At 36.5% G+C, this 26,734-nt stretch overlaps 1 protein-coding gene across 1 annotated transcript in view; it reads left to right on the top strand.

The window, feature by feature from the left end:
• Positions 1-9,986, top strand: part of LOC136861915 (protein crumbs homolog 2) — a 28,122-nt gene extending 18,136 nt beyond the window's left edge. The window contains exon 4 of the mRNA XM_067138853.2: positions 9,113-9,986. Within this exon, the coding sequence (XP_066994954.1) occupies positions 9,113-9,177 (65 nt within the window). The 3' untranslated portion in view covers positions 9,178-9,986. The remainder of the gene's footprint in view (positions 1-9,112) is intronic.
• The last annotated feature ends 16,748 nt before the right edge of the window (positions 9,987-26,734 follow it).

Below are 26,734 nucleotides of genomic sequence, written 5' to 3'. Positions count from 1 at the left end.
TGTCTATCGTATCAAATGCAACAACTGTGACACAAGTTATATCAGACGCACAGACAGAAACTTTGCCATCCGCTACAATGAACATATAAATGAAGTAAAACACAACCATTTCTCATCAATAGGCCAACATATACAAGAATCTAAGCATAGTTTCACAGATATCAATAATGATATGGTGATATTAAACATAAACTCTAAAGGCGCCCTGCTCAACATAACCGAAGATTTCTATATTTCTCTGGACCAATACGCTAATCCCAATCATAACATTAACGACATTACAGAAAAAACCAGCATCATCTTTGATAAAGCCATTCCTGTATTAAAAAATGGCTACCTCAAAATAGTAAACACACGCCCTAATAAACCGACGAATCACAAGCCTAACCCCATCCCTACCTCCACAATAGCCACTCCTCCTACCCCTCCACCTACACTCCTCCCCACAGCTAACATAAGCCCCAGATGCACTCCTAGTAGAACACATCAAGATTCCAAACATATCACTACACGACCTCCACAACAACAATAGTAAGTACTCTTTTCATTTCCATACACATACTGGACAATCCTTCATACACACGCTATACTTACATTAGCTTATCTTTACAGATAATAACTACAACACGAATACAGACAAGAGAGGTGTCACCACCAACAGCTCCTAATCAAAATTTAAACTCAAGTCTTGCAGTCTGTCATAAAACTTACTGAAGTACATCCACAGTTGGATTACATAGTACTCAAAAAATTTTCACGACAAGGGTTTTCACCACGAATCATATGACATACATCAGCCATAGAATAATCTCGAAGATCACTTCATACAACTAAATTAACATGATACAGTAGCACAAGAACCATAAAGAAGATTGAAGAAGGAAATACACGCAACACGAACTCAAATTTAAACAAGTGTTTTAACATATATATATATATATATATATATATATATATATATACCATATTTTAGTGTGTTTAACTTATTAAGTGTTTTATAATGTGGCTTATGTATTTTAATATGTTTAATGTACTCATGTCCAATGTATACTCAGTATGTTTTAGTTTAGCCTTCATCACCACTTTGATCACAGATATTTTAACACTACTACAATATATTTTATTTTCATCCCCATTAGACATCCGGATGATCTAACATAATAACATCTTTGTGATATTGTCTAATGGCTGTAATATAATTATGTATTAGCCATGGAAGGCCGAAAGCATAGACGATGGGTCACCTTCCGAGTTCTGTTTCCTGAAGAAGGACAACAGCCACCGCCGATAATGAGGCGTTGGTTTGGACAATGAATTTCTTTGAGAAATCAGCTAGGCATAGCTAAGACAGGAGCATTACAGAAAGCTAATTTCAGATCTTCAAAAGCAGCTTGTTGAGATGGCCCCCATTCGAATTTGACGCCTTTCCTACGCAGTAAGTTCAAAGGCACCACTCTGTTAGCGAAGTTAGAAATAAATTTCCTGAAGAAATTCACCATGCCTATAAACCTGGCAATACCTTTGATGTCCTTAGGTGGTTTGAAATCACGGATGGCCTGTGTTCTAGCATGATCAGTGGAAACACCATCGGGGGATACAATGTGCCCTAGGAATGATATGGAAGGTTTAGCAAAGCCTACCTTGGATAATTTAACAGTCAACCCAGCTTTACGAAGGTGACTGAGTACCTCCTATAGATCATCTAGGTGGTCTTCAAAGGTCTCACAAAATACAACGACATCATCAAGATAGTGATACAAGTATTCCAATTTAATATCAGAGAAGACCCTATCTAGCAGTCTAGTGAGAACAGCTGCTCCCGTGGGGAGCCTGAAAGGCACATGGTTGTACTCATACAAGTTCCAATCCATGGCAAAAGCTGTTAGGTGTTTCAGTTCTTCAGCTAGAGGTATCTGGTAGTACGCCTGATTAAGGTCAAGAATGGTAAAAAAAAACTTGGCTTTCCGGAGCCACGAAAAACAAGAGTGAAGATCAGGAAGGGGCACAGATTGTAACACCACCTTACAGTTTAAAGCCCTATAATCAATCACAGGCCTGAAGCTACCTTGGGGTTTTGGCACAAGAAAAATGGGTGATGAATACGCCGACTTAGAAGGTCGAATAATACCATCTTTTAACATTTGATCGATGATCTCTTTAAGAGCCTTCATTTTGGGTGGGATCAGTCTATAAGGCAGAAACCTAACTGGAATCAGATCCGTAACAAAAAGAAGACTAGAAGACTGAATACCTGGAAACCATCCCAAGTAATGGCTCCATCCAACTTGATGGAGAGACCTTCATGAAGACTGTAAGCTTCAGGTATCTAGTATCTTGCCTACAGACTGATTGTTGGATAGGTGATGAACTGCAAAGTAGGATAAAGGCAGCATGGATGAGATGGAGGGAAGTCACAGGAATACTCTACGACAGAAGGATGCCACTGCAAAATATACCGCATGATAGTAAGTCCTGTTGCTTTATGCAGTGTTGAATGTCAACCAGCTGACAAAGTTATGAAGTGCCAAATATGCAGTATGGATATGCGTATGCTCTGAGGGTTGATGGGAATCCCACTCTTGCAACATGTCAAAAACAACGCTGTTTGCCAGCAAATAGGCATCGCACCAATCACTGAGAAGGCACAGGTAAAGTGTCTCCAATGGTATGGTCACATCCTGAATGCAACACCTAGAACAGTTGCCAATTTTACCCATTTCTTTGAAATTAAAGGGTACTGTCCATGTGGACATCCACAGCAGCACTGGCTTGACACAGTAAATGCTGATATAAGACTCTCAACTTCAGACCACACGATGCTCAAGATTGTGAAAAATGGCAAGCCAAGATTAAAACAGTGGACTCTGCACCAGCAAGAAAATACTGTGAAGAAGAAGAATATGAATAAATAACTGGAATCACAGGTAAAGCTTTTTGTGGATGATAGTATGCTATAGAAAGCAATAAATAAGCAACAGAATTGTGAGCAATTGCAAATAGACCTCAATGAAGATGTGAGATGGACAGCAGACAATGGTATGACGGTATACTGAATGAAAAGTCAGGTTGTAAGTTTCACCAAGAGGAAAAGTCCTCTCAGTTTTAATTACTGTGTTCACAGAGTGAAAACACCTCATGAGAATCACTGTATGTACCTAGCTGTTAACATAAGGAAATAACTTCATTGGGGACATTAACAGGATTATATGGTTATGGGGATATATATTAAGGATGTAAAGATGAGGGAGTATAAGTCGCTGATAAGACCCCAATTAGAGTATGGGACCCTCACCAGGATTACCTGATTCGAGAACTGGAAAAGATCCGAAAGGAAAGCAGTGCAATTTGTTCTGAGTGACTTCTGACAAAAGGATAGCATTACAAAAAAATTGCACTCTTTGGGCTGGGAACACTTGGCAGTAAGCAGATGAACAGCTTGACTGAGTGGTATGTTCTGAGCTGTCAGTGGAGAAATGGTGTGGAATGACATTAGCAGACAAATAAGCTTGAGTGGTATTTAAAAAAATTTTCTTTTGCTAGTGGCTTTATGTCGCACCGACACAGATGGGTCCTATGGCTATGATGGGATAGGAAAGGCCTAGGAGTTGGAAGGAAGCAGCCGTGGCCTTAATTAAGGTACAGCCCCAGCATTTTCCTGGTGTGAAAATAGGAAACCACGGAAAATCATCTTCAGGGCTGCCAACAGTGGGGTTCGAACCCACTATCTCCTGGATGCAAGCTCACAGCCGCGCACTCCTAACCGCATGGTGAACTCGCCCGTTTTTTTTTTTTAAAGTTAGGAAATCATTATATGAAGATCAAGTTGCAATTCAAAAGGACAAATTGGGGCAAATATTCATTTATAGGATGAGGAATTAGTGATTTCAATGAATTACCAAGGGTGGTTTTGATAAATTTCCAACATGTTTGAAATCGTTTGAAAAGAGTAGGTAATCTGCCACCTGGGCAACAGCCCTAAATGCAGATCAGTGGTGAATGATTGATATCTAACCTATCCTAGGACCCTCCTACCATTGTTCCCACTTTAGATCAGCAATAATTCTTGCCATCTTCATTTCTCTACTTCTAAATTACAAATAAGATATCTCTAGTCCAGCCAGATTTCACTCGCGTTCAACAAAGCTGGCTTGGAAACAGACCAATGTAAAGATAGTTTCATCAAGAACACATGTCTTCTTTACAGAATAACATTGATCGTAATTGCCAACTCACTGAATTAGCTTTCCTGCACCTTGATTCATTTTCACTTAGTCTGCTACCATCATGAAAGAATACACATTCTAAGTACTCAAAATGATCCAACTGTTCCAATTTTGTATTCCATATCTGGCATTCAATCTTCTTGGATTTCTTAGAGTAATGACTCCACTTTAATCTTAGAAATGGTCATTTTTATATCATACTTTCTGCACCTTGTTTTCAATCTCCACAATATTAAAGTTCAGGCTTTTAGCACAGTCTACCATTTATATCAAGTCATCGTCATAAGCCAAACTGCTTATTACATTTCCACCTAACTGAAACCCTCCCTGCCATTTTATAGCTTTTGGCAAATGATCCATGTATACTATGAATAAGAAAGGTGAAAGATTGTAGCCTAGTCCAACTCCTGTACCTACTTTCAACAAAGAACTCATTCTATCATGAACTATCACTGAGGCCCTATTGTCAACATGAATGCCTGTTTCATCTGTTCCTGCTGCTTTGTGACAATTTAGTTTATTTACCATCCTTTCCACTTCCTCGAGTTTAATTTCATTGACATCATTGTCCTCCTCCATATGAAATCTTTTGTTTGGTACTTCAACAGAAAGATTTCCTTTTATACTGGAAATATTTTCAAAGCATTCCTTTCATCTGTCGAGTGATTCCCTAGGATTTACTGTGAGTTCACTGATTTACTGAATACACTATTCACGTCCTTTTACCTCTCTTTCCAAGATTCTTTCTTACAATCCAGAAAGGTTTCCTTGCTGTTTGATCAAGCCTTTCCAAGTTATTATAAAAATCTTTCCATGATTTCTTCTTGGACTCTTCAATGCTTTGTTTTGTTCTCTTTCCTATATATATAATTCCTTATGTACAGTCATTTTTAAAATGTTTACAAGCTGCTCTAACTTCATCATTTCACTTTTACCCATCTTTATACACAATGTTTCTTGGCATTCTCTTGATGTTTCTACTACAGCGCCTGCCTGAACTTTTCACTGATCATATCCATGTACTTCTAATTTTCTCATCCTGGAGATTTTCTGAATTCAGTCAGTTATGACCGGCAGTGCATGGATAAAACATCTGGGGGCTCAATGTTTTGAAAAATAATGCGTTCAAATTTATTGTTACTTGATGTTTACAGAGATGTAAAATAGTGAGACATTGCTTGATAAGCAACACGATATTCCTTTTAAGACACATGGCTGCAGCTCAAAGAAGTTACCAAAACAATGAGGAATGAAAGAGAGAGAATATAAAGTGCAATTACTTAATCTGATCCAGTTTTCTCTGATTTTGAAAACGTTGCTTGCATAGGAATAACTCCTTCATGAATGTGTCAGGCAGACTGTTATTTATGTCTTGATGTATTTTGCTGTTTACTTTTCATAAAACACATACTACTAATTACAAGTTTCACTAATCATGTAACTTGGTTACAAAAGTCTATTGAAGCTATACATTATAGTTACCAAAATATTCTGGTTCATTGCAGTTAATTACATCAGAATCACAAAGTCACAACATTAAAATCCCTTCAAAACATATGGCAAATATCAACTGTGCAGTATGAGACAGTGCTTTGGCTCAGTTCAGGGCTGTTCGAAGTAACTCATGTCTATCGCTAGTACAGTTGCCAGCAATTCCTGGGCTATGTTTTCCCTGCTCCTCCTAGCCCCTTGCCTTGCGCACCTTCCTTACTTCTCACGGCCCTGCACCCCAAGTCCTGAAATTGAGCCTCTTCACTTGTTCCGGAGAGCAATTGGGTCAAAATGATCAAAATCATCACTACATGCACAAATATACAGAGCCAATTAAAGGAATAGGCTCTTGGTAAATCATTTTATTATGACATTTATTTCTAGAGGGTTCAATGAACCATTGAACATATAGAACACGCTGCCACTGTATGATATAGTCTATTATGGTGCTGCTGCTCCTCCCCTCTCATGTGTAATGGTGAATATTCCCATCCCTGAAGAATGAATTTTCAACTATCAGTCATCATTGATCTGCATTTAGGGCTGTCGCCCAGGAGGTAGATTCCCTATCAACTGTTTACCTAGTTGTTTCTTAATTTTTTTCCAAGAATTTGGAAATTTATTGAACATTTCCCTTGTTAATTATTCCAATCCCTAATTCCTCTGCCCATAAATGAGTATTTGCCCCAATTTGTCCTTTTGAATTTCAACTTTGTCTTCTAAAAGCTTCACTCAAGCTTATTCATCAATTAATTTCATTCTACTACATCTCTCCACTGAAAGCTTGGAACATACCAACAACAAATTCCATACTAGCACAGAAGTCGAGTTAATGTACCCCATTCCAATTTGCTTCCACATCATCCTCACATTTACTCATCACCTTCTCATAACTTTAATCCTACACATTTTCAATTCTCACATTGAAATCATCACCCAGTACCACTGTCCTGTCCTTGATGTTGACTGTGCAATGATGCCTTCATAAAAATTGTCTACTTCATCCTCATTTGCTCCCTTACATGGTTAATACACTGAGACAACTCTCATCTTAATTCCTCCAACCGCTAAATTTATCCTAACAGAAGGTGTGTTGCATGCTTGGGTGTTCCCTATGAACAGTCCCACTCGACACTACCCTTCCCGGTTTAACAACTGTTAAGAACACTTTATAATTTCCTCTCTCTTGACTCCATCTTACCTGAACATCATTAACTCCTAACACATCCTTTTTGCGAACTCAGCCAGTTCTTTCTTTCTTTCTTTCTTTCTTTCTTTCATAAGCCTCACTGATATTGATAGTACCCCATCGAATTCCATTTCATTCATCAAGTTCTTTCCATGGAGTCGCTGACCTGTAAAATGTAAATGGGACTCCATCACTTCCACAGGTCTGAGGTTTGCTTAAAATGTTCTGTGCTTGGTAATTTCTGTGAAGTAGGATGCTACCAAACTTACATATAGTTCCAGTGAGAATCTATCGTCTAACAAGTAGTCCTAGTTGCTTGAGCACAAAGAAGGCCATGACTCAGAATATGTCAAAGATGCCCACACATATTCGACTCACAGGACTACTTCATTGGCCACCCAGCGGTTGGCCAGGGTTCACAAACCAAGACATGACTACAGTAACACACACCACGAGCCACAAATTAAACCACTAAGTTACATATAATAGGAAATATTGCTTCTTTTTGTTCCTTTCTATCCCATCTCTGTTCACAAATAATCAGTTTGTTAATATAAGCAAAGAAAATCCAATGATGTTACATATGTGTTACGACAGTTGATTGATTGATTGATTGATTGATTGATTGATTGATTGATTGATTGATTGATTGATTGATTGATTGATTGATTGATTGATTGATTGATTGATTGATTGATTTTAAAAGATCATATTTTTGGTTAAACAGCCTGAGTCCTGCATTTCCAGGGAAATGTTACAACATGTTGAGATTCACACATGCATACAGATCACAGCACCACCTATTCTCTTTGACTTCAAATCAAATCAAATCAAATCAAATCAAATCAAATCAAATCAAATCTCTTTATTTGCAAATGAGGTGTCTACCTCGGTGGCAAATGGTACACTAAAATACATTATTGTCAAGCACTAAATTTTAAATTAACAAGAGAAGAAATTTTTTTTTCTAGAATACAATAGTATACAATTTATGCTAACAATTTTTTTCTATTAAACAAACAGATCATCCTTAATAAATTTATATTGTTTACAAAATTCTACTTATAATATCTCCTATACTTACAAACATAGTTAACTCATATACAGTATGTGGAAGTACTTCAAATAATACTATGCAACTGGTATAAGATTAAAATTTACATTGCATTTATTTACTTTTTTTTTAAACCCATTTTGGAACCTAAGTAGCATAACGACCTGCTGCGTCTTAACCAGAGCCCCCTTTTGCCACCACTTTTCAGAGTTCCTGAAGGGCCTTCACAGCTACCGTAGCGGTCCCAGGGCCCTCGAAGTCCCCATTGTACTTCACCCCTAGAGGCAGTCCCCTACTTTGGCTGTCCAAACTCCATGGACCAGGGGATGGAATTATTTTTTTTAATACACATTTTTTATTTACAATAGCCTGCACTGGTTGAATGCCCTCTAACATTCCATTTATTTTCCCTTGAGAGGTGTTATAAGACTGTTGATATTTTGGCTGCTGGCCTCAAAAATTTCAAGTAAGAAGAATTCCCATTCCTACCCTAGATATTGATGTGGTGAAATTTTAAGCTCTCTTGGCATTATTGACTGTGTTTGGGTAGGATCTCAACAAATACAAGCTACCGTTACTTTAACAGCTACCAAGGATCATACAATGTGAGTAGCTTGCTTTCCATTCCTGTGGACAACAATTATGGTAACTCTACATTTTTTCCTTCTATGCCACTCCATGACAAGAAGATACACACTTTCTCTTTCACAGCTGGATGTCAGAAGTGAACTTCAACATGTTTGTGCATTGTCACCTCAACAACTGGTTGTACAGATGTCTCTGAAAACTATGAAAGTAGTTAGTGGGATGTAAAACCAATAACATTACTATTAACTAATTTTACCTCTGTTTAATTTCTAAATCATCTATGTTTTCCGGATACTGTTTTATTTTGATTTATTTGTGTTTCTTAACTATGTTGAAGGATATTAACTTTTGTATACTGCATGTATCACAAATTAAGAAAAGATTACAATAAACAATACCCTCTCCCTAATCTTTGGTTTCCGAGATTATGAGAGACGGTATTATCTATATTTTTTTTAAAACTAATTTTACAGTTCATGTCAAAAGTTTATGACAGTATCTATGGCTAGACTAAGGACACAATGAAAACTGACATTTTAACATATTTTTCTTTTCTTTTCTTTTCAGCTTGTCCATCTTCAAGTGATTTTAATTCTTCAGAACCATTTCCATATGAATGCATTGTGATTTGAATGGGATTGACCGAGGCTGTTTGATGAATAGAAGATTATACTGGAAAATGGAATGTTCCATCATGGTACTTGTATAGTCCTGAGACTACATATCCCTTCATAAGTGTATCGTATAAAGTAGAGGATCTAGAATATTTGTAAATTATAAGAAATATACTTAAAATGAGTGAGACCTAATGAATTTGAAGAACTTGCATAGTCTACCAAAGGAACCCTATAATTTCTTTCAAGAATCTGAATTTAATGAGTTTGAATTTATGTTACTTTCTAAACTATTGTCCTAAAATCCCAAAATTCTAATCAAAAGAGTTGTGTTACAGAGTAATAATGCTAGAATCAAATTACTTTATCTTATATATAATAGAAACAGAATAAACAAGTGAACAAATAATCAGATAAAGGGAACTTCTTGTCACTGATTTTTTTAAATAGTACTATTTAAAGTTTTTAAAATACATTTTAGCTATAACAAAGAAAAAGGTATTGAATTTTATTTTTGGGCAGGGAATGAAATGTACACAATATTTCCCTGACTTATTACCAACGATTTCATGAATCTTTCACTATTAACATTAAGTACAGTATTACAACTGAAGACGACAGTAGGGGTAGGAAGTTTGAACCTGTACTCACCATGCTTCAAAAATTATTTCTTCTAAAATTATCAATCTGGATGTTAAATTGGGCCACTTACCTCAATTTGGCCCCTTATAGCACCAATTATCATCATTAGATGTTAAATTCTTTTTTTAGAATTTTATGAGTTAGCCATTCTTGATGTAGCACATTATTTCAGAGAAATAAGGTTGAACACAGATTTTTGAAGAACATATATGGTAACCCGTTGCTGTTCAGTCCAATATTTATGTTTCTTGGGAAATTAAAATTGGGCTCTCAGGTATGCTAGGATGGCCTATGGCTATGATGCAGTTCTTCTTGAGAACAGGTTCACTTTTCACTACCTCCACTCTATTGTAACCTTACTCGTGTAATACTAGAGCTCCTTTAGGCAATTCTGAGCCACTATTGTTATCCCAGTGCCAGTAAAGAATCAGCTTCTCTGGCTTATAGAATTTTAACATCTTCTCTCTGTATCTCTTGTGACATATTTTAGTTCCTAATTTATTGTTACTTCCTGGAGTACACTGTTGAGATATTTATTTGGGAGCTTTATTGAGTATTGGTAGCTACACCTTCATTAGTGAATACTAATACTCTACATAATCCATGGATCCAGTAAGCACTTTAATTAGTGATATTCTTGTGGAACAGTTGGTAGAAATATTGTCAAGGAAAGAATGCCAAAATGTGCTGCCACATAACAAATTTTATTCTAAGTGATGGTAGTTTACAACATCATAAGATTTCCATCTTTTATATGTGGTGGTGGACTGTGTGTTCTTTATCTTTAGTACAAATGAAATATAATTTGTCTCACAGAATGACTAATTAATTAATTAAAATATGAAAGGATTACCTTCCCAGAATGTACTACTTATTCAAAACAATAATATGAAGCATATAGTGTGAATATACATCTTCATAACTGACACTTATTTGAAATATCATTTCAATGCAAAAATCAAAATAATTTTTGTGAATAATTATTCCTATTGATTTTATTATCAATTTAAGCACCTAGTAAAATTTTATGTGTATGATCCTAATGACTCAATTAAGATTAACAATTAGATCATTGTTTGCATGGATTAATCTTAATAAATCTACCTTCTAACTGTTACACAATTGAAATCTTGTTTCCAGTTATTTAAATATTGCTGATTCTTTGAGATCATGATATCTGTCATCTAACAATTAGCTTTATTAATCTAATGTATGTTCGTACTAAAATGACCTTAAGTTTTTGGCTTCTTGCTGTATTCTTAATATTGCTCTGAACTGATCATTTAATGCCACAAGCTATGGGTACATATAGCATTTCATTAGTTAATTTTTGTCCAGTTTTCTAATTAAATATGGGTATTGGATATTTAGGAGTTTTGACTTTTATTATGTAGTTTGTCAGGTGGCCATAATAATTAAGGCATAGTCTTTATGGTCTGAGACTATTGTTAGCTGGTTCTAGTCCTGCTGATGGAAATAATATTATATATTATATATATATCATATATTTATCATTAGAATGTTGGCTACAGGATAGGAGAGGTGATGGTATACAATTCCTAATAACTTGGCTGCATAGCAAAAGTCAGTGTTCAGTTCCAGCCTCTCTGGAGTGTACATATGGAGTGAGGGCATATGACGCTGTTGATGGTGATCAACGAGCTAGAATAACATAGAGGGGCTGTATGCCTGTCATCAGCGCTCCCTGCTTGAAGCAAGTTGATAAGGGGCAGCCATGTTAATGGTTGTCAAAACAAAGCGAATTGGCGCGAGAGCATATGTTGAGGTGACAGGGAGATCGTGCATGCCAATATAATTCCCAGCCGTAAGCTCAGCGTATGGTTGTTCTAATCGGAGTAATAAAACCAAGGATATATCGTACTTTAAGTAAGTATTACTGAATTATAGCCGAGATTCCTTTTTGTAATTTCTGTTTGTAATTAAATCCATTTTTTTGTTTACTTAGCGAAAGCACGGATAGCCACGGTAATTATTTGTCGAATTTTGTTTCAGATTTCGTTTAAATAACAAGAAATTAACGGAACAATGCATTGTGAGGGCGAAAAGAGATAAATGGTACAGTATCCCACTCAATTCAGTTGCTTATGCTCTGTACATTTCCAGCCCTATTTAATTTTCATTCACATTTACAAATAAAGGAAATGGAGCGCCCACCACCAAGAAAATGTAACCACAAAAAAAACACATATTTCGTTCAAACGTACACTAAGTATGGTAAATACAGTATTTTACTGCTATTTTTGAAATTTATACAGCCTTTATTGTAGATGTCTGTTGCCTTGGTTTTTAAAACTATGCCACACTTCATAATGGACGACTTTCAAGCTTACCTTTCAGCTAGTAATCCCAGTATGATATGGTAATGGGAGAAACATGATATCCCCTATATATTATAATAAATAAATAAATAATTACACTAAACAATTATTGTGGTAAAGTATTCATGGGCCGCCTCTGTGGTGTACTGATTAGCGTGAGTAGCTGCCACCCCTGGAAGCCCGGGTTCGATTCCCGGCTCCGCCACGAAATTTAAAAAGGGGCACGAGGGCTGTAACGGGATTCTATCAGCCTGGGGTGGTCAACTGAGTCAACTCAGCCATCCTCGAAGTGATTTTCCGTGGTTTCCCACTTCTCACCTAGGCAAATGCCGGGATGGTACCTAACTTAAGGCCACGGCCGCTTCCTTCTACCGCCTCCCCACAAGGCCCCTGTTCAGCATAGCAGGTGCAGCCCTCCCTCACAGTTGTATCCCCCGACCCAATGTCTCACGCTCCAGAACACTGTCCTTGAAGTGGTAGAGGTGGGATCCGTCACTGAGTCCGTGGGAAAAACCAACCCGGGAGGGTAAACAGATTAAGAAAGGAACACAGTACTCATGAGGATGCAATAATTTTAAAAATATGAACAGAATAAAGTTGTAACCTATTGTAGGTCCCTATGATTTTAAGGCTTCCTGTCATAAATATTTATGTCCATCGTTTTTATTCTAATTTACGCTTAACCACAACAGCCAAGCAGGGTAACGCTCATGTTCCGATTTCGAGGCCTATTCATATGCCAGTGTGCGATGATTTCGAACTACCCTACAATCAACTGATTGTGATGTTGGCCTCGTGCCGCAATATGATGAAGTGGTGGTATTCGCTTTAATGCTTCAAGCTATCGGCAACGGTCTTTAATTCTCCCCCAGTGATTCTAAAATGCGTATTTTCTACACTTTTCATCATTTAAAGGCCATGCCCCCTTGCTTGTGTGACCACAGGAAACATGGCGGACTTTCGTTCCATTAGCTTCACCCAGGCAGCGCTTCCGCCTCTCTATGTTATTCTAGCTCATTGATGGTGATTCATCTGGCAGATGAGGACATTAAAGCCTTGAGCAGACTCCTCAGTGTTATTCGACAAGAGTAGGCTAAGCAATGACACTGGGCTTCACCCTCTCCCTACTTCTTCATCATTATCATCATCATCATCATCATCATACTGTATAATACATAACATGCAGTCATCATACTGGATTCAGAAACATGTATGCTTGCACAATGATCTTTGTATCTGAAGCAAGAAGTAACTAATTCTAACTCCTTGCGGAAAGATGGTGCACACAATTAAATGAAGACCATAAACTGTCTTTGTGGCCAATGGACTCATATCTATTATACTGATCATAATTGCTTTCTTTAAGAGGAAGTATGAATCTAAGCCCAAACTGATTTGAAATTCTATATTGTATTCCTTTTAGATTTTAAGGTGATAGTTATCTATTTATACTTCCCTGTAAGATGATGACCATCACTACCACAACTGTCTAGGTATGAATCTAATAGTAATATAAAGTAAGTCACAATTAAGTTAAAAACACTTTAGCAATGAATTTGTACATATAAATATATATATCAAAGGCAGGGACAAAATAAAACCTTCATAAATATTGAGACAAGCTCTCATAAACTTCAAATTATACACATAGTTAGAGATACTGGACTTGTTCAGGATTCAAACCCACACCCATCTAGCGACTTGCAAAGCATGTCACCTCTTGTGTCAGAGGAGCTAAATGCAAAAGGTTACTAAGAGATGTAGTTTTCAACACATGTTTGGTTAGCCAAGTACATTCAGTGCTACCACTGGTAAGAAAATAAAAAGGTAGCAACCTGTTCTCAATATTTAACCACCCCAGATAAAATCAAATCAAGCTGTACCAAAGGTACGACAATGAGCCTCCAACTGTGATGAATTGTATTCTATACGAAAAAACAGAGCTTCCAGAGAAAATTATCTTGATATTGCTCCATATTCTGGTCGATTTTAGTAAGGGTGTGAAAGTTTAGTGTAGGCAGGACATCTTTTTCATAAGTTGCAACACATACGAAAGTAGCGAGAATGTTTGCTGGTGAAAAATAGTGGGAACATTGACAGGAGGACCCTCACAGTAAGAAGATAAATGTTAAGTGAGGAATGAAAATGATGGATGAAGCTTTTGCCTGTGAACTAGCGTCAATGGTGGGATCATGTGTAGTGAATGGAGGAGGTTAGGTTACATAGGAGATTAATGGGCTCAACTAGGGGAGATAAGAGAAGCAGAAGGATACCTAGGCAATGATACTTAGACTCTGTTTTTATTAATGATTTCTAGAAAGGATGGGTCGTTACTAAATCATCTTGATTCTCGATACCAATATATCTCAATACTTTTATATTTCTTACCAAATGAAATAGAAATTTATCATTTTAAGAGCTATTCAATCTGGTATACACCTATGGATCAATCCCTTCTGACTGGTCGACATCAACTTTCATCCCTTTTTCAAAGAAAACAATGACTAAATCTCATGGAGATTACAGAATCATAAGCCTAATGAGCCATGTTCTGAAATTCTTCCTAAAAGTAATACACGCAAGAATATACATCAAATGTGAATCCTACATGGGTAGCACCCAGTTTGGTTTCCATAATGGATTTGGCGCTAAGGCACTGGTGGGGATGCAGGTTTTGGTATAAAGATGCATAGATATGTCTGCGGATGTATATGCTAGTTTTATTGATTATGGAAAAGCTTTCAACCATGTGAAACAGAGCTGCATATCCTACAAGATATCGGCAAGGATGGTAGAAATATCCGAATTATTGCCAACCTTTACTGGAATCAGACCGCATGAGTTAAAATTGACAGCACAAACCCCTGTGACATTCAAATAAAGCAAGGAGTGAGGGAAGGCTGTATTCTATCTCCACTCCTCTTCAATATTTGCTCTGAAAGGGTATTTTCTGAAGTACTAGAAGTAAAACAGGAGGGCATCATTTAAATAGGATCACAATAAATAATCTGCGATATGCAGATGATACTATTCTGCTTGCAACAAGTGCTGAAGATCTGCAGACATTATTAAACTGTGTGGTTGAACACAGTGCTGCAGCAGGTCTGCATTTAAACATGCAAAAGACCAAAGTAATGATCATAAACAAACATGTCATTCAACCTGTGAACTTGACAGTAGCTGGTACATCACTGGAGCAATTCTTATGCCTTAAGTATCTCGGCAGCACACTTGATCACAGCTAGAACAACGCTGTTGAAATTAGGTCCCGAATTGAACAGGCAAGGACTGCATTCAAGAGAATGAGAAAACTTCTCTCTAACAGGGACTTTAAGATCAATCTGCATCTCCGTTTACTTTGGCGTTATGTATTTTCTGTCTTATTTTATGGTGCTGAGACTTGGACCCTAATAGAGAACACCACCAAAACACTTCAATCTTTTGAGATATGGTGCTACCGACACCTGCTCAGAATATCATGGTTTAACAGAATACGTAGCACTGAAGTACTCCTTCGCCTGAACAAAGAGCTAGAGATCGTGCACAACATCAAAAAGAAGAAATTTGAGTACTTCAAATCAAATTAAAATCTCTTTAATTTTAAATGAACAAGAGAAGAAGAAACTTTTTCAAGAATACAATATTATACAATTTATGCTAACAATTTTTTCTATTAAACACACACACCATCCTTAATAAATTTATATTGTTTACAAAATTCTACTTATAATATTTCCTGTACTTACAAACATAGTCAACTCATATACAGTATGTGAAATTACTTCTAATAATACTACACAACTGGTATAAGATTTACATTGCATTTATTTACTTTTTTTTTTTTTTTTACCCATTCTGGAACCTAAGTAGCATAATGACCTGCAGCGTCTTAACCAAAGCCCCTTTTGCCAGCACTTTTCAGAGTTCCTGAAGGGCCTTCACAGCTACCGTAGTGGTCCCAGGGCCCTTGAAGTCCCCACTGTACTTCACCCCTACAGCCAGTCCCTTACTTCAGCTGTCCAAATTCCATAGACCAGGAGATGGAATTAATTTAATCACACACATTTTTCATTTACAATATCCTGTACTGGTCGAATGCCCTCTAACATTTCATTTATTTTCTCTCTTGCTGTTTATTCTCTTCTTGAATATCTGTACAGATTTTGGAAAAGGATCAAACACTACCCCTGGTAAACTGTTCCACTCCTTCACACCTTTCCCAATGAATGAAAATTTACCCCAATTGCTTCTGCTAAAATTCCTTCTAATTTTATACTTGTGGTCAGTTCTGCTGATATAATTATTTTCCAACTGAAGCCTCTCACGGATTTCTCCCCATGCTTCTTCTCCTTATAATAATAATAATAATAATAATAATAATAATAATAATAATAATAATAATAATAATAATAATAATAATAATAATAATAATAATAATAATAATAATAATAATAATAATAATAATAATAATAATAATAATAATACTTTAATAATACTTTATTAATGGTAATACCATTTTACATAACAGTAGAGAAGAATAAACAAAACAAAACACACTAAAAAGAAAGTTCAATGGAGTATAAGTAGAAAAATATGTACAGATATATACACAGGTTATATTATAAGTAATCACAGGAAAGTAATAGTCAGTTCTGGAGATTATGTAAGTGATTTCTCAATTTTTGCCAATGAGCAGTTAAATACATCAATATCCACTTTGTTTAGAGATCTTGACATTCGTTCAATTGGCCCATTGAATGCGTACTTAGTTCTATGCCAATTTGTGGACAATGTATTCATGAACCTTGTGCGTCTGTCTGGTACATGTACATTTAATTTTTGCAAGGAGTTGTGGACAATTCACCAAGGAATGAAGCAATTTAAAAATGAAGAGTGTATCCAATAATTCATGGTGTTGTGACAGGCTATGCAGATTTAAGGACTATTGTAAGGATGTATAATCAACATTATCATATGAGAATCCTGTTCTAAATGAATATAAACGAAGAAATTTTTGTTGTACTGAATCTAATCTATGGATAGAGGTCTGATGAGAAGGGTTCCAAACAGGTGTACAGTATTCTAGTATAGGGTGTACCATAGACACATACAGCAATCGATAGTTTGAAAATTCTCTAGAATAACTAGTAATGGAACCCAATCTTTGAAATGCTTTCTTACAAATATTTTCAATATGTTCATTAAACGATAGGTTATAACTGAATAAAACACCAAGGTCATTAACTTGTGAAACAGGAGTTAGAATGTTGTTATTACTAAATTTGTACTGAAATTATATTTTTTTCTTGTGTTAAAAAAATGATATCTTTTAGATTTCTCATGATTAAGTTTCAACCCATTTTGAATACAGTACTTTTCCAGATGATGTAAATCTTGAAGTTTTAAACAATCAAGTGGACAATTAATTTGCATAAAAATGTTTGCATTGTCAGCAAACAAAAGCAATTCAGTATTCTTAAGTATATTTTTAATGTCATTCATGTAGAGAATATAAAGTAAGGGCGCAAGGTGAGACACTTAAGGAACTCCACTGGTAACAATAATAAGCGCAGAAAAATGGTTCCTTATTTTAACAATCTGCAGGCGATTTTTAAGGTACGATTCAAACCATGAGAGGAGAGGCTCATTAATTCCGTAGCCTGTTAGTTTTTGCAGCAAGATATCGTGGTTGACAGTATCAAAAGCTTTTGAGAAGTCTGTATAAATGCAGTCCACTTGGGAGTGGTTCTCTATTGCATCCAAGAGGAACTGATAGAATAAAAGAAGATTGCTACAGGTTGACCGTCCTGAAAAGAATCCATGTTGCTCATCAATGATGATATTCCTAAAGAGAGGTGTGATTTTATCAAGAATTATTGAGCCAAACATTTTGGAAATATGAGAAGAGATTATAACTGGTCTACATTGTTTTATGTCAGTTTTATCACCATTTTTGAAAACTGGACTAACAAATCCTTTCTTCCATTCCACTGGCAAAACGCCTTGGTTTAATGAAAAGTTGAACAGATAAAAGAGTGCTTCACATAAAATAAATGAGTAGTACTTGAGCAGGTAAGTTGAAACACCATCAGGTCCTACAGTTTTCTTTAATTCCAGAGATATCAGTTTGTTGTAAATTTCTGCCTTACTAATGTTTATAACTGATAGATTGAGAGAGAAAGGATAATTGTATGACATACTACTACTATTCTGATAAGAAGAATAAACAGATGAAAAGTGGTTAGCAAAAAGATTGACAATATTTTCTCCAGTATCTGCTGTAACTTCATTAAGATGCATTGTTGAAGGAATATTATCACATGAACCTTTTAGAACTGAGATATTGCCAGAATTTCTGTGGATTGGAAGTAATACTTCGTTCACAGTTGGAGACATACATTGTATAGCAAGATTTAGATTCAGACTTGCATTCATTTCTTAATTTCGAGAAATGCTGATGGAGTTACTGAAAACCAAATCAAGAGAGTGATTCAGAAAATTTGGGATAGCATTAAACTGATTTAAACAGAGATAAGAAAAAGTGTCTATAAGTAAACTGGACTGCATAGCGTGGTTACCTACTGACATAAGGCCAGAAGATGTTTCTTCATTTACTATCCAATTAAGATGTGGTAGATTTTAGTCACCAACAATGAGCAATAAATGGTTGTCAAGATTTGACATAATTTTTTCAACAGCACTGCAATGTTCGAAATATTTTTGGACAGGAGACTAGGGTGGAATGTATGAAGCACCAATGATTAATTTTGTGGTGTTAAAAGTCAGGGACACAAACAACTGTTCAACTGTGTTAATGCACGGTATCAGAGTAGGTTTAAACCTCTTATTAATAAAGATCATTACCCCCTCATGAGATGCCTTCATACTCATTAAAGAAGACCTATCACATCTGAAAATTGAATACGTTTCGAGTCTGAGTTCCACATCACTAATTTCATCATTTAAGTTTGTTTCAGTTAATACCATGAAGTCATAGTCAGCTAAACATGAAGAAATTTTAAGTTCAGTTAGTTTGCTTCGAAGTCCATTTACATTTTGACAGTATTCTCTAAAGTGTTCAACTAACCTTTTTATTGATGTCTTTGGTGCTTTCTTAGTATAGTGTGTCTGATCTCTTTGAAATGATTCCCTGTCTACATTTCGTATTGTATTCCTGATATAAGTTATACTTTCTAAATCATTTGCTGTATCACTTAAGTTTTTGCCATTAGGATTAGCACCCCCCCTCATTTTCTTAATTAGTTTCCCAAGAGCATTCTACTAGATATTCTATTGAGAAGTTTACCAAACTTAGAGGTTCCTTTTCTGTTAAGGTGTAGCCCATCTTTTCTAAAATCACTACCTCTAAGCCAACTATTATCATCGACAAAAAAGACATTTCCATTTTGGCATAACCAGTCAAGAGTGTGGAGTTTACAGCATCTATATAGCGATAATCAACATCATGCCGATATAAAACAAAGACAAAGCTTTGCCACTGGAATCCTCCTTTTTATTGCAGTAATAAGCCTATCAGTTTCGGCCATTATGTCACTAGGTGTTGAGAAATTATGAAGGTCATTTGTGCCAATATGAACTATCAGAGCTTCAGGATTTTCTTTAATACTGTCACTGTTTACATGTTCAGCAAGTTGGTCCACTCGAATGCCTGGATAGCAGTACGCAATTCCCTCTTCAACTTCGGGTCCAACATTTCTTATCATCGAGTCCCCCACTATTAGTGTACGGGCTTGTTTATGTACCAGTCGCCGACGGGATTTTTTTTTGTCTTTACGAGACTGCAGCTGAGTCATGTTTTATGATTGCCTCATGATCATTACATTTTAATGCTTAAAAACTGTTTTGTATCACTATATTACTATTTACAGAATCTTTAAATGCTACATGTTTCCGGTTAGGCCTAACATTCTTCGACTTAACCTCTTTAAAATCATTTTCGTATTGTCTCGGCATTTCAACATTATTTTGTTTAAAGTTCTTCAATTCTAGCAGAGCATTTTCTAGATCCGTTGATAACATTTTAATTATTTCATCTTTGGATGAGAGTTCAAGTTCCAGATCTCTTATTCTAAACCTCAAATACGAGGAGGCTCTATATAATCCTATAATTCTAGTTTTCTCCCTTCTCTTGCTTAAAGTTTCCCACCCAAGTTCCTCTAACATTTCTGATACACTACTTTGGCCGTATCATTCAAAATGATAAATATAGACTCCTTCAGCTTATCTTACAAGGTAAAATTGAAGAAAGGAGAAGTAGAGGGAGGAGAAGAATATCTTGGCTATGGAATCTGTGAGAATGGTATGGGCTCGGTACCCCCACTCTTTTCTGAGTTGCTGAGATCAAGAACCAGATTGCCCTGATGACAGCTGACATCCAATGAGGATATGGTACAAGAAGAAGAAGAAGGAGGAGGAGGAGAAAAGAAGAAGAAGAAGTGACTCTTTTTTTTCTTACACAAATCTGTTTTACGTTGCACTGATACAGATAGGTCTTATAGTGATGCTGGGAAAGAAAAGGGCTAGGAGTGGAAAGGAAATGACTGAGGCCCTAATTAAGGTACAGCCCCAGCATTTGCTGTGTGTGAAAATGGGAAACCATGGAAAACCATCTTCAGCGCTGCCAACAGTGGAGTTCAAACCCACTATCCTCCGAATGCAAGCTGATAGCTACGTGACCAAAAACCTCACAGCCACTTCCTCGGTATGTAGTGATTTCTTCCTGGGATGTGTTAACTGATAATACTTGAAAAGGTGGATAACAGATCACCTTTGAGGTAAGTAGTGATTTCTTACTGGGATGTGTTAACATCATTATTTGTACATCATTATTTTCTTGCATAATGTTGCAGTAGAAGTGCCACATACCAGGCATTTTTCTGGCTCAAAAGAGGGGTCATTAGCAGATAATTTAGCAACACCATGCTACTATTGCTTCTAACTACAACTACAAAACAATAAAGTTGGGGTTTAATTCTTATGGTATTCATACTAGTGATGCTTGTAGTAATAATTATTATGTTGCAAACAAAGTGTGCTATTTTGAAGCTAATCTGCACCTTCTAGATATCATGCCAGATGCATGCATACAATATATTTTGAGCCTTGATGATCTAGATATTTGCCCCATCTATGAATGGAGAACTGAATACGAGAACACTGCACCAAAGATGGAATCACCTGAAATGTGCTAAATTATAACAAGGCAAACTCAAAACCCCGATAGCAACAAACAAAAAGAAATCAAAATTATTGTGGCTTTGCTACAACCATGAACAGGATTTTCTCTTGTACAAAGCAGGGAAAGCCATGGAGAAGGAATTATAATCCATAAGAACTGGAATAAATAAAAAGCTACATATTCTCAGACACCCTACAAAATCTAAATAATCACACATTGGTGTCCCCACATGCAACAGTAATAAAGAATCCATTGGTCCAAACAAGAAAGAAAACTACTACGCAGAAGACTGAGACTCATTATCTACCTCCACAGATTCTTTTAAATAAAAAGAAAAGAAGAGAACAGCAACTGCCAGGTAAGGAGACAGGACCAACACCAGGAGCTTCCAACATGGTGGAGCGCACAGACACTGTGTCAACCACAGGTCAAGAATCAGAGAAGAACACTGAACAATATCGTTCCCCAAGATAGAACAGTTACAGAAGAACAGATTCAGCAAAATGAGGAGGAAGGAGAAGAGATAAGCAATAATCATACAGCAGTGGATAGAAGGGCAAGACAGGGGAAGAGAAAGAAGCAGAGTAACAGTGACCACTGATGCAACCTCTTTGGAAATGACCAGAAGGAACCAGAATAGAACAAACCACACAACCAACATTACCAGAACAATGAGCGCAATTGATGCTGAAATCCAAGCTGGAACAAGGCAAGCATGGCTATATAGAGGAAGATTACATGAATCAATCACAAAAGAGAAACTAGGACAACATCTTCAGAAGCAAAGCATCACTGACATGATGGAATGTGAAGAACTGGTTTGAAAAGACTATCATAGAGCATTCAAAGTTGGGATCCTCTTGCAGACTTAGGAAAAGTTTATGATGCAGAATCATGGCTTTCTGTAGGTTGCAGGAGGTAATTTCCGAAAGAAGTATTTTAGCCATTGTGGTGTTCTTGGCTCATTTAATATGTGTGCAAAAATTTACATAAGATCGGTGACTCCCCAGTAGGCGCCCTTCCTTTGTTAGTCATATAAAACCATGAAAAGGTGTAGGAGTAGCAGGAGACTTCAATTGCAGGATTGACCTTAAAAACTGGAAATGCTACCCAATATGATGAGAGAAGAAGGATTTAATCATAAATGACCACTAAAAAAAACCTACTTCGCCCAAAACGGCAGTGGCACAATCAACCTTGTCTTTCATAGAGGACCACTAATCGACATCAAAAGACATGGAACAGGCTATGCCCAAACAGTAACACCACTCAGGAAATACTGCCCACTGGTAACAGAGATTATAATATCCCAGGAATCACACCAGAAGTAAAACTGTACAAAGAAAGTAAAAGAGAATTTTGGGTGCCCTCTGCAAAAAGTATGAGCCATCTACTAAATATAAGAAATCATCTTAAAAATATCAATTTCCAAGGAGCAGCAGAGATGATTAAGGAACTCATCCTAACAGGCAGCATTCCTCAACAACTCTACATAGTGAAACCACGGTTTGATGCAGAATGCTACTTCGAAAGACAAAGAACTTTTGCATGCTTTAAGGGGAGCAAGGTATACTATGCAGAAAAGGACCTTGTAATATACCCTGTGCAAATGAAAAAATAAAAGACTCTCATTAAACAAAAAAAGTGTAGAAGCTGAAGGAAACAAAAGGGGAAAAAATGGGTGGAGAAGAATTAAAAGACCCTTTTGTAGCCCTATGGCTAAGAAAACTAAACACTGCAGCAAAAATAAGCACAGACATCTGGATAAACCATTTCAACTCTATCTTCAACAAGCACAGTAACCGTCAAGCATACACAACCACAAACAGAAGCATGGTGGAGCGCGCAGACACTATGTCAACCACAGGTCAAGAATCAGAGAAGAACACTGAACAATATCATTCCCCAAGATAGAACAGTTACAGAAGAACAGATTCAGCAAAACGAGGAGGAAGGAGAAGAGATAAGCAATACTTCACTAAGGAAGAAGTGCAGGAGAAATCTTAAAGTTTAGGAATGGAAAGGCAACTAGACCAAATGGTGTCTTCAATCAATCAATCAATACTGATCTGCATTTAGGGCAGTCGCCCAGGTGGCAGATTCCCTATCTGTTGCTTTCCTAGCCTTTTCCGAAATGATTTCAAAGAAATTGGAAATTTATTGAACATCTCCCTTGGTAAGTTATTCCAATCCCTAACTCCCCTTCCTATAAATGAATATTTGCCCCAGTTTGTCCTCTTGAATTCCAACTTTATCTTCATATTGTGATCTTTCCTACTTTTATAGACGCCATTCAAACCTATTCGTCTACTAATGTCATTCCACGCCATCTCTCCGCTGACAGCTCGGAACATACCACTTAAACTGTATATAGGATAATATCTTTTGTTTATTTCCACCTATTCAATACATTACAAGAAGTTGACATTTACTTTAAAACATTATTCAGATGAGACATGTTTCGCCTCTCACTGTGAGGTATCTTCAGTCATTATCAAAAACCTTATTATTTTACCAGGCATCTGGTTAAAGATATTCAAAAATGTGTTTGATGATTATAAGAGAGGTAAGATTTACGTTAGTTATAAACATGTTCATGAAGTAACTAAAAATCAAATATATTGATAAAAACATATGTAGTTCTTTGTTGAATAGGACTTGTTTGATTCTACTATAGTAAGAGAAGGTGGCTTGAAGCCGTTGTCATTAATAGATGTCTAATAGATAGTGGAAGGCATAAAATATCAGTTCTATGAGAATATACATTACATTCAAATGATACTAAAAACTAGTGGATTCAAAGGTAGTACATATAAAATGTTCAATGAAATAACTATAGATCTAATAAAATGATAAACACATATGTAGTTCTTTGTTAATTAGGACGTCGTAAGATGTATTGAATAGGTGGAAATAAACAAAAGATATTATCCTATATACAGTTTATGAAACTTTCAATACGGACGAAAAATGATTTTCATCACTTGTAACATACCACTTAGTCGAGCAGCTCTTCTTCTTTCTCTCAATTCTTCCCAACCCAAACATTGCAACATTTTTGTAACGCTACTCTTTTGTCGGAAATCACCCAGAACAAATCGAGCTGCTTTTCTTTGGATTTTTTCCAGTTCTTGAATCAGGTAATCCTGGTGAGGGTCCCATACACTGGAACCATACTCTAGTTGGGGTCTTACCAGAGACTTATATGCACTCTCCTTTACATCCTTACTACAACCCCTAAACACCCTCATAACCATGTGCAGAGATCGGTACCCTTTATTTACAATCCCATTTGTGTGATTACCCCAGTGAAGATCTTTCCTTATATTAACACCTAGATACTTACAATGATCCCCAAAAGGAACAATCACCCCATCAACGCAGTAATTAAAACTGAGAGGACTTTTCCTATTTGTAAAACTCACAACCTGACTTTTAGCCCTGTTTATCAACATACCATTGCCTGCTGTCCATCTCACAATATTTTCGAGGTCACGTTGCAATTGTTCACAATCTTGTAACTTATTTATCACTCTATAGAGAATAACATCATCCGCAAAAAGCCTTACCTCCGATTCCACTCCTTTACTCATATCATTTATATATATAAGAAAACATAAAGGTCCGATAACACTGCCCTGAGAAACTCCCCTCTTAACTATTACAGGGTCAGACAAAGCTTCACCTACTCTAACTCTCTGAGATCTATTTTCTAGAAATATAGCAACCCATTCAGTCACTCTTTTGTCTAGTCCAATTGCACTCATTTTTGCCAGTAGTCTCCCATGATCCACCCTATCAAATGCTTTAGACATGTCAATTGCGATACAGTCCATTTGACCTCCAGAATCCAAGATATCTGCTATATCTTGCTGGAATCCTACAAGTTGAGCTTCAGTGGAATAACCTTTCCTAAAACCGAATTGCCTTCTATCGAACCAGTTATTAATTTCACAAACATGTCAAATATAATCAGAAAGAATGCCTTCTCAAAGCTTACATACAATGCATGTCAAACTTACTGGCCTGTAATTTTCAGCTTTATGTCTATCACCCTTTCCTTTATACACAGGGGCTACTATAGCAACTCTCCATTCATCTGGTATAGCTCCTTCAGCCAAACAATAATCAAATAAGTACTTCAGATATGGTACTATATCCCAACCCATTGTCTTTAGTATATCCCCAGAAATCTGATCAATTCCAGCCGCTTTTCTAGTTTTCAACTTTTGTATCTTATTGTAAATGTCATTGTTATCATATGTAAATTTTATTACTTCTTTGGCCTTAGTCTCTTCCTCTATCTCGACATTATCCTTGTAACCAACAATCTTTACATACTGCTGACTGAATACTTCTGCCTTTTGAAGATCCTCACATACACACTCCCCTTGTTCATTAATTATTCCTGGAATGTCCTTCTTGGAACCTGTTGCTGCCTTAAAATACCTATACATACCCTTCCATTTTTCACTAAAATTTGTATGACTGCCAATTATGCTTGCCATCATGTTATCCTTAGCTGCCTTCTTTGCTAGATTCAATTTTCTAGTAAGTTCCTTCAATTTCTCCTTACTTCCACAGCCATTTCTAACTCTATTTCTTTCCAGTCTGCACCTCCTTCTTAGTCTCTTTATTTCTCTATTATAATAAGGTGGGTCTTTACCATTCCTTACCACCTTTAAAGGTACAAACCTGTTTTCGCATTCCTCAACAATTTCTTTAAACCCATCCCAGAGTCTGTTTACATTTTTATTTACCGTTTTCCACCGATCATAGTTACTTTTTAGAAACTGCCTCATACCTGCTTTATCAGCCATATGGTACTGCCTAACAGTCCTACTTTTAAGACCTTCCTTTCTATCACATTTATTTTTAACTACCACAAAAACAGCTTCATGATCACTAATACCATCTATTACTTCAGTTTCCCTATAGAGCTCATCTGGTTTTATCAGCACCACATCCAAAATATTTTTCCCTCTGGTTGGTTCCATCACTTTCTGAATCAGCTGTCCTTCCCATATTAACTTATTTGCCATTTGTTGGTCATGCTTCCTGTCGTTCGCATTTCCTTCCCAATTGACATCTGGCAAATTCAGATCTCCCGCTACAATCACATTTCTTTCCATGTCCTTTCCCACATAGCTGACTATCCTATCAAATAATTCCGAATCCGCATCAGTGCTACCCTTTCCCGATCTGTACACTCCAAATATATCAAGTTGCCTATTATCTTTAGAAATGAGCCTTACACCTAGAATTTCATGTGTCTCATCTTTAACTTTTTCGTAGCTTACAAATTCTTCTTTCACCAGAATGAAAACTCCCCCTCCCACCTTTCCTATCCTATCTCTACGATACACACTCCAGTGCCGTGAGAAAATTTCTGCAT

This window comes from Anabrus simplex, chromosome 1, assembly GCF_040414725.1.
Source record: "Anabrus simplex isolate iqAnaSimp1 chromosome 1, ASM4041472v1, whole genome shotgun sequence".
In the NCBI taxonomy this organism is placed as follows: Eukaryota; Metazoa; Arthropoda; class Insecta; order Orthoptera; family Tettigoniidae; genus Anabrus; species Anabrus simplex.
Note: the sequence above shows the minus strand (reverse complement) of the source record. Positions and strands in the feature narration are given on the sequence as shown.